The 13,132-nt window shown below is 42.9% G+C and overlaps 1 protein-coding gene across 2 annotated transcripts in view; it reads left to right on the plus strand.

Annotated features, from left to right (window-relative positions):
- Nucleotides 1–3,182: 3,182 nt before the first annotated feature.
- LOC147431392 (putative E3 ubiquitin-protein ligase XBAT31) overlaps nucleotides 3,183–13,132 on the plus strand; it is a 30,653-nt gene continuing 20,703 nt past the window's right edge. The window contains exons 1-7 of one of the 2 annotated variants that reach the window (XM_086494013.1): nucleotides 3,183–4,234; nucleotides 4,672–4,731; nucleotides 4,815–4,886; nucleotides 4,970–5,091; nucleotides 5,241–5,396; nucleotides 5,841–5,951; nucleotides 6,050–6,302. In XM_086494013.1, coding sequence (XP_086350139.1) covers nucleotides 4,055–4,234; nucleotides 4,672–4,731; nucleotides 4,815–4,886; nucleotides 4,970–5,091; nucleotides 5,241–5,396; nucleotides 5,841–5,951; nucleotides 6,050–6,302 — 954 coding nt within the window. In that variant the 5' untranslated portion in view covers nucleotides 3,183–4,054. The remainder of the gene's footprint in view (nucleotides 4,235–4,671; nucleotides 4,732–4,814; nucleotides 4,887–4,969; nucleotides 5,092–5,240; nucleotides 5,397–5,840; nucleotides 5,952–6,049; nucleotides 6,303–13,132) is intronic. The other variant, XM_086494012.1, reaches the window with a different exon arrangement.

Here is a 13,132-nt window from a genome sequence, read left to right on the forward strand (position 1 = left end):
AAAAGGCTGCTGCTGACAAGCACAGAAGAGCCCAAGCCTTTAAAGAAAACGATTGGGTCTTGTTAAAGTTTCCCAAGGCTCGATTAAGGCACACGACGGGCAAGAATCCTACGGGCCACCAAAAGTACTATGCTAAACTAGCAAAAAGGTACTATGGTCCCTTCCAGATTCTTAGGCCAATCAATGACATGGCCTATCAACTTAAGTTGCCCAATCATTGGCTCATACACAATGCCTTTCATGTGAGCCTATTAAAGCCTTACAAAGGAGAGCCACCTCAAGAACCAACTATTGAAGACCCACCAGAGATCGAGGACCAAGAAGAGGTGCTGCAGCCCGAGTCCATTCTCCGACATGAAGACAAAGTACTAAGAGGCGGTAAGACTATCCGACGATATCTTATTAAGTTTAAGAATTATTCTTTTGAAGATGCTAGATGGATGCAAGGCATACAATTAAAGGATAACCTAAACCTTGTCAATGCTTACAATGCTTCCCAAGAGTAAGCAAATGTACAAAATGTTAAAAATGAACAAAATTTTTGTCTTATAAGACTCTCTTTTTCTTTATTTGTGCACAAAAATGAAGTAGTATGCATGCTTAGATCAAGTTTGCGGAGACGACGTCTCCCAAACACCAAGTAGAGCTTGTCACTCTACTATGGAAGATTGATAGGACTAATGTGCAGACATGCTTGCGGCAGCCTCAGGCTCTCAAGCTCCAAATGGATTAGTCATCCATTGTGGAATGATGTTGTAGGGTAACATAGGGATCCTCTACCTGCTAAGAAAAGGACTCATGAACATGCTTTATCTTCTCTACACCATAGTCGAGGACGACTATGATTTCAAGAGAGAGGTAATGTCATAATAATCAATATCTAATTCTCCTAAATGATTTTCTCATATTAAACTGATCATTTAATGTGGGGAAGGCCAGGGGAGAAAAAGCTAGAATATTGGTTAAGCTAGCAGACCGGCCACAATAGGGATCCAAAGGAGGGAAAATAGGGATCCAAAGGGGGGGCCATCTGCAAAAGAGCCATGTGCAACAATGGGCTAAAAAGACCCTAAGGTTCAGCCCATTAAGACTTCCAAAATGCTAAGGTTCCAAAATTCAAAGGTTGTGTCCAAAGGTCAACCCTAGGGAAAATTGGATGCTTTGTGTGTGCCCTAAAAGTCTTTGCACATCCCTACATGGGAGGGGGCGAGCCCTAAAGGTAGGGGATGAGAGAGAAATCCACACACACACACACAGGCTCCCTTTACACAAAGGGAATGAGGGACACATGTCAGCTCCCTAGGCCAGATGCCCACAAGGTGTGCCCAATTTCTATTGGATGACCCTTGAAGTGGACCAATGAAAATTAAGCTATAGTAAATCTAGTTTAATTAATTTAAAAACATTTAATAAAAGAAACCAATGAGAATTAAGTCTCCTAGAAGACTATTGGGCAGTCTCTCAAGGGGTCCAATGAGCATTCAGGAGCCCCATGGCTTGCCTGATTCCTATTGGCCAGGAGGCAAAGGGGTCCAATGAGATTTTAGTTTAATTATTTAATTACCTAAAGCTCTCACAAAAGGGGAAAGGGGGACACATGTCAGAAGGCTATCACTTATGCTGCTTAATTGTAATTGGCTTGACTTGGGGAGGGCCAATGAGGCTTTAGGAAGAGCATTTAGCAAGAGGGCTCGCCCAAGAGAGAGAGGGGGCTGATTTTTGCAAGGTATTATCACACACACACTCACACAAGCTCATGTGTGAAGAAAGAGAAGACTATCTCTTCCCAAGCTTTAATGGAGAACTCATCACCTACTCCAAGCTTGTGAGATAGAAGCCTACATCAACACTCTCTTGGCATGTGGATGCAAATCCAACCAAGAGCCAAGCTTCAATGCATGCTCATCTCCTCTACCAAGCTAATTACTAAGCTAAGCTATGCTACATATGAGTGATTATGTGAGGAGATGTACATCTTTCTCGTAAGATACTCCTTCTTCCTCTCAATCTACTCTCATACCCTGCTAGCTCTCACCATCTTCGAAGGTGTGTGAGGTCTTGGGTCTGAGAACGAGGATAATTCAAGTTGTGTTTGTTAAGTGTTTTGCTTAGTGCATGAAGTTTCCATCTTCATTGCACTAGCTAGTCTTGAAGGAACACAAAGAATTGTATTGTACAATGTCTCTCTTGATGGGAGAAACCATAATACAAAGCCTTTTGGAGGGGGGACCGCCTCCATGAAAATCCGGTCCTCAACTGTTGTCAATAGCTTAATCGCTCTCTCTTTTGAAAGTATTGTCGATGCTATCTAACTAGGTGTTATGCTTTTTGTTGCTCTCTCCACCCAAGCACTCTTGTAATTCTCATTAGGAATCTACTCTAATGAAATGCCCACTATGTTCATACTAATGTCCGCTACACATAAGTTATTAGGCCATTAAATGTTACAATTGTCGTGTCTATCTTTGTGTACTTTGATGAGAAAGATACTCATACGTTGATACTCTTTTGCGTAGGCAGCCACTCCACTGGAGGCAGAGGGAGTCTCACTCGTGCTAGATTACAATCTAAATGCCCTTTAGTGTGTATAGCTTGCCCACCAATCGGTGACATCAAAGTCCGAAACCTTTAAAAGAGTGAGCAAAAAGCCCTTTGAAAGGATCCGTCAATTTTTACACTGTTGTTGCTCGACAAAAAGACCACTTCTTGATCTTTTATCTCAAGCCCCCTCCCCCGGATACATGGCGACAATTTCTTCATCCGCCTAGCTTTCGGTGGTGTGCCCTGCAGCCTAGTGCGCTCAACGAGAGAATGCACGCAGAAAGAGAGAGAGAGAGAGAGAGGCGGCCGAAGGGCAGTACTAGTTGGAACTTGAAGTTATGCAAAGATCTAAGCTATTGACTTGGATCTAAGGTTAGAGTGCCCAAATTTCTACCTGGACAATCAAGGTCTATTGTAAGAGCTTCCATTTTGGGCCGGGAAATTTACAGTTGGATAAGTGAAAGCTACCGATTTTCTTCCAGGCAAGCTTTGAAATTCTGTGTCCCCTCGGCAAAATTTATACTGAAGGCCGACTTTTGGCAAGTACTGTATTATGAAGACTCGTGAGAAAAGAGAATATATAGAGATACCCGATCTCATCAAAATCTTTCAACAGGAGACTTGACCTGGACTCTGTCGTGTGATTGTGATAAAGTGTGAAACGTGCACCCGCGCAAGTTCCCGAGCCATGCCAAGACGGAAGCTTGGCCAGTGACATGAGTTCAGTGTAGCAGACAAGATGACTCGCCCACATTCTCCCACTGGCCATGGCGGGTGAAGCCTTACCCGCCCTTTTGACTTGCAGAGTCCAGACTCTTTTTCTGCATTGTAGCATTGCATTGTAGTTTGCGAAAGCGCTGTGGAGACGGAGGCTCGGAGCTGTAGCAGATCAAGGATTAGGGTTCTAACTAGGGTCCTGCTTGAATCTTAGATAGAAGAGCAGCATTACACACTCACACTCTCTCTCTCTCTCTCTCTCTCTCACACACACACACACACACATTGCAGCACTTACACACCTTGCCTTTGCCATCTCTTTCCCTGCACGTTTACAGTTCTTGGGTTTCTCAGGGCTTCAAAATAAGGCGCATGTTCTGCATTTGTCTCAAGCTGCATCTTTAAGACAAGAGCAGCACTGCTACCGAGAGCAAATGCAACACCTCATTTCAATCGGCAGACGTCGATAATGTAGATTGATCTGCATGCCCTGCTACAAGTAGAGAACTGGCCGGACAGAAGCGCTCAACAGGGATGTGAAGCTACATTCATGCTCATGAGGACAGGCTCTCACATATTTGCCAGTACATGAGTGCCCCAAATGTGTTTTGATAAGCACGCCATGGAGCAAAGATTGACTCATTCAGGGCATGTGAATGGGTTGCTTGTATAGCAGCAGCATATGCTCTTTGGAGCATTTGGCATGAGAAAGATGGTTTATTTGAACTAAGACAAGGAGATTTAGAATTCAGTTCTGCTTGGTAGAAGGAAGATTCAAAGCTAAAGCAGCTTTTTCATGGGGATCGTGGCTAGCTGTAAAAGGGATGTCCAAGGAGAGTTCTTTATTGCCATTGGAGAAGGCGACTTGCAACATGTGAAGTTCCTACTAGACTTGAAACCAAAGCTTATCAATCAGAGCCTTCCCCGAACTGCGCTGTCTCCTCTTCACCATGCTGCATCATGCGGCCAGCCTGATGTAAGTAACCTCATCCTTAGGGCTCGTTTTAACAATGACTTGTGTATCTTGACAAATATTCTAGGGTTAATGATGAAGGGAGCTGGACATTTTTTCGGCCCCTTCTAGTAATGTCTAATGTGCTTCTTTGCGCTTTGTGTCACATTTAGTGGATGTTTCTTTTGCTTTTGTTATGCCATGGTGTACAAGTGTCTGCAAGTTAAATCCAGCATTATAGACCAATTTCTAGCCTTAAGCTCATTAGTCAATACTTGACTATTTTAAAGACTATCAAGAGTTCATTGAGACTAAAGAAGTTCTAGAAACCATACATTACCATCTGATATGTTCATAAACATTGCAAAATCTTTTTGGTTAAACAATTTCAGTAGAGATGAGTTCGTCTCGCATTGAGCTGCGTGCTATCACAAGATAATTTTGTTATCAACATGATGCAGGTCCTGTCGCTCCTCTTGGAGAAGGGGGCGGTTGTGGATGTATTAAATCATCACAAGCAGGTATGACAGCTGAAAATAATTGTGTCTCTATTGCCATGAATGAATTTTCTTTCATTAATTCAAGGCATTGTCTGGTTAATCAGACACCATTGATGCTTGCTTGCAAAAATGGGCGCTTAGCTTGTATTGATCGGCTGGTGGAATGGAGAGCCAATGTGAGTTCATGATTCACGATTCTATCGATCAATTTTCCATAGCTTGTGAGTTTATTTGTATTCATAGTAGGGCTTCCTTGCAGGTTCTTATATTTGATACATCTCATGGGAGGACCTGCTTGCATTATGTGGCAAAGAGTGGGCATCTTCACTGTCTTCAGAAAGTTTTGTATGCTGCTCAATTACCAGCTGTCGCTCAAACGTGGTAAGCAGTCATTTTGACATACTCTGTGCGCATCAAAATTTTTCTCCTGTCCTATTCAATGTTTTTGTTAGGGGCTGTATTGTATTTGCCGTCATTTATCATAGTCAGTACCTGAAAGGCGTAGCCATGTGCTATGGTTGGAATTGCAGGGGCTATACACAGTTCATCAATGTTCGGGATGGTAGTGGTGCCACCCCCTTACATCTGGCTGCGAGGTCCTGTCATCCATCCATAGTTCGCTTGCTTCTCAGTAGTGGAGCCCTTGTCTGTGCAATCACGACTAAATCCAGCAGCAGCAGCAACAGGTAATACTTGTAAATGTTGTTCATTAGTCAACAACGAAGCTGGGTGTATTTGAGATACAAATCATGCAGCATCGTATGTGTGCATGTGCATGCGAGTCTTGAATTTCCTCATCTTGGTGTTTGATATCTGTGGTCTGTTTATGTGAAGATCTGTTTTAACCTAGTGTCTTTTAAGGGACCCAAACTTGTATTGGTCATTAAGCCGTGATTTATCTCATTAATTATCCTATCCTTAGAAACACTCCATGTAATTCAAGGCTAATGGTTGTATTGTTGCTGTGTGCATGGCTCACCATGCTGCCTGTATATGCATGCATTGCATCATGATGCTACTGAAGTTGTAGCTGTACTTTTGCCAACATTTAACATAAAGCATTATATGATAAGCTCATAATGAGCTAAAAACGGACTAGATCAACTTTTACTGATGTAAGATACTGGTAGCCTTGGATTTGGGAGCACTCCATTGCATTTTGCTGCTCGCGGTGGATCCATTGAGTGCGTTAAAGAGCTTCTAGCATGGGGTGCAGATAGATTGCAAAGAAACTCTCAAGGGTATGCCTCTTTTGTGATTTTATGCTGTCTCCAAGACTTGAGAACACTTGAAAGACTATGTTGCATTCATTATTTTTGAGCCCAGCGGTTTGTTGCAGGCATACTCCTTTTCTTATAGCTATGAAGTACCACAACACAGCATGTGCAACTCTTCTAAATCCTTTAACTGCAGAACCCTTGGTATGGCCGTCTCCATGGAAGTTTATGAGAAATCTGGATCCTGAGGCAAAAGTTTTGCTGGAGACTGCATTGGCACAGGCTAATGATGCATGGGAGAAGCAAATCTTTTCTGCTAGTGGAAGCTATGGTGTTAATACAGCTGACTTGATGGAGAATAATGTTGATGTTGAGGTAAGCTTGAACCTTCAAGTATTGAGTTGCTTAGTGGGATTCTTGTATTGATGTCAATGAAATGCAAAATTAGTGAGTTCACTTCTCTCTAAACACCAAAGAGCACCACTAGTTATAGTTACCACGAATGAAAAATCGGAATGCGGAACGGGGAACGGAAATGGGCATGAATTGCCATTCCTTGCTACAAATAGTCATGTTTAAAACATGGAATGAGGATTCTGATGGTAAGTAAGAATGAGAATGGGGAACGGAAGACTGAAAATGGCCATTCATTGTAACTATGCCACTAAAATAGATGCTTGATTCCTCCGAAGAGAAAAGCACTTATCTTGTTTTGCAAGGTAGAGTAATTCCATTTTAGCTCCTCCATATCTAATGAAAGTGACAGCTTGATACCTAATGAAAGTGACATCTTGATAGCTTGTGCTGCTATTAGTGCCTATTTCTTCCTGCTCTATTCGAGTGTGAGCATGTAAGAAAGAAAGAAAGATATATTAACATCTCTTAAAGACCAAAGCAGATCATGAGACCTAGTGTCCCATGAAAATGCATCTCGTTCCCTTGAAATAAAACGAAACAGGAAACGCTTGAAATGTTTCAAAACAAAGTCGAATAATTGGTCAAATTTCTCCAAATTTAAACTTAGCCATTTAGTGTATGATGTGCAACATACCATTTGTGTGATCATGTATCTAGGACCCCTCAAGAGAGGTTAGGGTTAGGGTGGATGGGTGCTAGTAGCATTCATGGATGACAAACATAATGATGCTAATCCGAACTTAATCAATAAAGAGACTCAATGTGTGTGCAAATAGAGTAGCAAACGCATTTGATACATAGGGTTTATATAGCCCAAAGCAAGGCTCACCGGGTGCTCGTGGGTGAGAAGCAAAAACACCTAGGTCTACGGCATGCAAAAACTCTGGGCTGATCTCTGGCGCTGGCTGAAACTGATGGAAAACCCTAGGGCTGATGGTTTCTTTATAGGGGATTTTTAGTGCTAGGTTGGGAAAATTGTTTCAGGTCAGGAAAATGTGCAAATGTGCGCACCTAGGGGTTTTCTCACGATAACTCATTGTTTTGTGAACCATTGATGAAAGGATTGGACCGACACGTTTCTCTAGCCTAGATCTACATGCATGTCATGTCAGACGCCCACCGAAGTGTAATAACATTTGTCGAAATGCGTGTATAAACCATTTATGCAAGAAGGTTCCAGAAAAAAACCTAATCTAATGGACTCATGTGGACATGCAGGTTATGCAAGCAGGCTCACAAAATTGTCGCTAGTAATCCTCGTAAAATTCTATACAATCCTATCTAGGGATATGTACAAAATTGGGTCTAGAAGTGGATGAAGCATGTCCACGTGACACACAGCCATGTACACGTGATATCCCCTCTTGCTTAAGGTGAGGTACGAGTACCGAGTTGCGTGACTTCCATTTATCTGGCTAGCAAATCTAGATAGTCGATGAAAAATTCCTCGTCCACCCATCTAGCTTCATGTGTCCCTCGATCCTTTAACTTTAGGAAGTATTGCTTTGCCTTCTTATTGCCAAACTGGAATTGAAGCAATTGAATACGCTTCGCGGCTTGACTCCACAGGAGTGGTACAGTGAGAGAGAGGAGTGTTGGGAGCTCATGAATGGCCTGACACTCTGGTTCATTTGGCGGGCCCATTGCTTCCGCATCTTTGAGGCTCGCTCTGTACCACCAGCAGAGATTGTTCGTGATCTTTGGTTAGAGCTGATCCACACTCTCAGAGGACAGCTCGAGAGACTTCAAGGCAGCTCCGACCGTATGAGGGAGCGCAGAGAGGCCTTCCTCCGACTTTGGTGTCCTCGGCCTTTTTTCACCATGGTCCAGGGTGTACTCAGATGGCACTACCGTCCACCTGTGTGGCTTTTCTCTCCTCCCATTTCTTGATTTAGCCTTATTGTTGGGAGAGTCTCCCTATCATGGTTGTTGTAGCCCTCTCTCGAAGAGGTGGTTGTAGCCCTATGGGCAGTTTCATTAACTAATAGAAGGATTTTTTTCTTTGAAAGAAAAAATACGCTTCGGCTTGATGATTCTGATTGGAACAATGATCTCGGGTGATTCTTCTTCTGGATCGCTCCTTGGAAGTCCACCCTTGTGGCAACAACTCTTCGAGTCCAGATTCATGAATGACATCTTGAGAACTTCCAGAATCAAACAACACAATGACCTCTTTGACCATTAACATGTCCATAGCATTTTATGAGTTCCTCATCATCGAAAGTCCCCTCTTGCTTAGCTTCTTGCTCTAACCACGCTCATACTACATAGCATTCACTTGAGGGGTAGGGTGAGAAGTGGAAGCAGTAGCGGGTTCATTTTTATATTCTTGCTTACGACAATCCTTTTTCATGTGACTTACTGTGTGACAATGAAAACACCTCCGTTTCTTTGCATACAATGCATGTTCTTCTTTACGTAATTGACCACCTACGATTCCTTGAGCAACTTTCTCATCAGGTTTGAGTTTATGTTTTTTAAAGTTTCCTTTACTCTTATCCTTATCTTGGTCACTCTTAGATTGAGCAGAAGAATTTTGAGAGCTCTTTTTATTGTTACCATTCCCATTAGAATTTTTATCCTTGTCTCTAGAGGAGTCATGAGAGAAAGAGTTACCATTCCCATTTTGTCCTTGTCTTTAGAGGAGTCATGAGAGAAAGAGTTACAACTTACCATTACCGTATGTCGTCTTGAGCTTACCCTTGTTGTGCTTCATTTTTTGAAGTTGAGCCAAGCGTATTGCCTCTTATAGTGTTTTGGATCACCGGTGTTCACGCCAAACTTAATCGAGTGTTCCAATCCAAAGAGAAAGGCCTCCAAGCGTTCCTCGTCCGATTTCCTCAATTGTACACCTAATTGGGACACAGTTAGCATACGATATCACAAGTTTACCTTGTTGAGACAAAGCGTGAAAATCCTCCTTCAATCGCTTGGGAGGTAAGAAGCGAGTCTTTAGATCCTCCTCGAACACTTCCCAACTAAGCTCGAGAAGGGGAACAAGAGAGACTCAACATGGGTCGCCTTGTGGGTGTCCTCCATCCACTCATCCATCCAGGTGATAGCATCACTTGTGAGATGTATGCAAGCTAAGAGAACTTTGTTATTATCAGACTTTTAAACAACGGAAAAATAAGATATTGGTTCTTATAACATCGGTCGCCTTCGCGATGGTCTTGGTCATAATCCGGATCCACAAGCTTTTCATTCTTATAACATCGGTCGCCTTCGCGATGGTCTTGGTCATAATCCGGATCCACAAGCTTTTCATAATCCGGATCCGAGGATGAGGGATCGGATCGAACAGCGAGAGATGTGATGAGATCACGCATGGCTGCCCTCTCCTGCCTATGAGCCTCGGTTTCGATCGCCAATCAACATTTCTCTGGCTCCGTCGCTTCCACACACTCTTGTCGGCGTGCCTCTTCTTGCTTCATCATCATCTCCATCATCATCCGCATCATAGAATCCATAGGATTGGGTGGCAAGGATGAAGGGGTAGGGGGAGGACTACTTGGTGGATGGGGAGAGCGACTTGGAGGATGTATGTGCTCGCCTTTTGAATTAGGGGAGGTCTCCATACCGCTACAAGTCTCGACCATGCAAGGGTTTTTTTTTTCCCAAGAAAGAGATCCTTCTATTAGTTAATAAAACTGCCCATAGGGCTACAACCACCTCTACTAGAGAGGGCTACAACAATCATAAGGGGAGACTCTTGATGAAAAAGAAGCATATGTACAATGAGGGCTAAATCAGCAGATGGAAGGAGGGAAAAGCCTCACAGGTGGACGGTAGTGCCATCTGAGCGCACCCCGGATCATGGTGAAGAAAGGCCCAGGGCGCTAGAGTCGAAGGAATGCTTCTTTACGCTCCCGCATGCAGTCAGAGCTTCCCTGAAGTCTCTCGAAATGTTCCTTGAGAGTATGGATCAACTCCAATCAAAAATCTCTAATAGTCTCCGTTGGTTGCACAAGGCGAGCTTGCTTGAATGGGTGCTACTTAGCACGAATGATGTTTCCTTTTATCTCCTTGGGAGAGAGAGAGAGAGAGAGAGAGAGAGAGAGATAGATAGATAGATTTTATTATCGTCCTCGGAGGTCAAATATGACCTATGGGACCAAAGTTACATGTGATGTAGTATGTGTACGGCTGATGAGTGACTCTCGATGCTCCAAAATTGTAGTGATGAGAGTCGCAATGGAGAGCCCACACTTTGGCTGGGAGAGGAAAGTGTGTAGGTCTAAGTTATGGCTGAAAATGTGAGAGAAGCAAGTTCGGATGTGATCAAAAGCTGAGCACTCTAGTAGTGTGTGGTACTCAGACTCTCGAACTTGCAGTGAGCATAATGTGCACAATCGATTTGACTCTTCTCCATTGCCCCAACGCCCTATCTCGCATCGAAGGAAATGGGAGCTAAGCCGAATTGCTGCGATAGTGCGTATCGCGGACAAGGGAATAGGCTCAAGCATGTAAGTGTGAGTACGGTTTCCTCTCTCAGCGAAGAACATGGTTTTGTAGTTGGGGGCAATATAGGTGGTGTAATGTATGAAGCGTGACCCACCGGATTTCTCCCAAGCCGTAATACATTGGCGTTGTAGAAAAGCTTCATTCACTTGAGAGTCAATTGAAGCATCATGTAGCAAGTGTAATGCATCCCATCTCCCAAACCACTTCTTTATGTCTTGCATCCATCCCGTGCTCAAGATCTTGCTTTTATGCGTCTTTTGAACTTTTTTGCTTGCTTCCCATGCAATTGTAGGAAGTCGATGTGAGGGGTTTTGACGCATCTTTATCATGTACTCCACAACCCTTTCCATGCCCATAACCTCAATTGGAAGAGATCCCGACTCAAGAAGTAGGAGCATATATGGTGTTTGTGTCTTAACTTGGAGAAAGTTTGTAAGAAATTGCTTTTGGACATTCTCAAACTCTTTCCAAGTAGACTTTGAGATGCTCCCACCCCACACTTCAACTCCATAAAGAAGAACCGGTGTCACCAATGCATCAAAAAGATACTTCTTGAGAACCCAACACTTGATGTTTCCCGCATTACACATGTTCTCAAATGCATAATATGCTCTCTTTCCCGCTTCCAAACGACGCATAGCACATTCATGCCACTTGTGATTGGATGGAACCTCAAGGCCAAGGTACTTAAAGCTCTCAACAACTTCAAGTGTCTCGTTGTTGTACACAATGCATGGCTTCTCCTTATGGTTGGTTTTCACAAGCATAACCTTTGTTTTGGATTCATTTACAATCAGCCCACTATGCAAGCAAAAGTTCTCAAGGACAACCATAAGCTTTTGTGCATCTTCTAAAGTGTGTGCTAGAAGCACTACATCATCCGCATACAACAAAAGCATGATTACCGCATTGCAAATAGTGACCTCTTCAATGCCTTCTTCTTGCATAAAGTCAAGTACCATTTGTTCCAATTGATCGATGCATAGACCAAAGAGAGTTGGTGACAATGGACATCCTTGTTTAACCCCAATAGTGCTTACAAAAATTTCTGAAATTTCTCTTCCCATGCGCAATTGACAAATCACCTTCTCATAGATTCGAGAAACCGCAAGCATAAACTCACTTGGCACTTGGAGTTCTTCCATCCTTCTCCACAAATTGTTACGTGGAATCATATCAAAGGCTTTCTAAAAGTCCACAAAACAACAATACAATCGCTTGCCTTTCAACCGACTTTCCTCCATGAGAACACGAAGAGTGACAAGATGATCAATGGTGCTATGGCATTGACGAAAACCCGCTTGTCCCTTTGCACGCTTGTCATTCTCTTCAGCCCAATCACTCAATTTCATCTCCATTATGCACCCAAATAACTTTGCCATAAGAGACCCAATCATTATAGTCCGGTAGTTGCTTACATTCTTTACATCCCCTCCTTTATGCAAAGGCTTAACCCAATTAGTACTCCAATCATAAGGCATACCATGTTGAAGTGCAAGGTTGAACATATCACACATCCACTCATGGGTAAAATCTCCCGTCCATTTGATCATCTCCGGCTTGATACCTTGAAGATCTTCCGCTTTGCGAGTGGCCAACTTTTCAAGCCCACCGCATACATCCTCAATAGTAAAAAAAGACGGCATACATGGGAGTGAACCATAAAATGGCATTTTTTCAGTATTTTCTTGCTCATATAATTGCCTACAATGTGTGTACATATCCACTAGACTCAAGTTACCAAAATTCTCAACCCGCTTGCCTCTCAAGTTTCTCCAAAATCTTCCACATGCATGTGCCTTTTCTTGGACTTGAAATTCTTGTTGCTTTACTTCCCATCTTCTTCTCTTCTTTTGAATCAATGCCTTGTATGTATGCAAATGACTTTGATAGTTGTCTTTGTCCATAGTTGCATCAAGCTTTATCAAGGACTTTCGAGCATCTTGACATTCTTTATCAAACCACCTTTTGTGTGATCTATCTTTGTTGATACCATGGAGATGCTTTATGGCAAAGCATTCTTCCGCACAAGAACAAATAGCTTTCTTGAAAGCTTCCCATTTAGTTTCCAATGGTGCATCACATTGAAGCTTTGTCATCCATAATTTTTGCTCAACCATTTCAATGTACATTGGTGCCCGTTTGAAATCCATACATAGTGATAACTTCTCTTTCCTTTGGCTGAGATTATCATGCTTAGTTGCTTCTCCACATGAAAGGTCAATACATAAGGTGCGATGGTCGGATTCCGGGGTCCATTGACCAAACATAAAACTCTTTATGCGATACATGATGGCTTCAGAGAGTAGCATATAGTCAATCAC

This window comes from Adiantum capillus-veneris, chromosome 21 (assembly GCF_014529385.1).
Source record: "Adiantum capillus-veneris isolate H3 chromosome 21, ASM1452938v2, whole genome shotgun sequence".
In the NCBI taxonomy this organism is placed as follows: Eukaryota; Viridiplantae; Streptophyta; class Polypodiopsida; order Polypodiales; family Pteridaceae; genus Adiantum; species Adiantum capillus-veneris.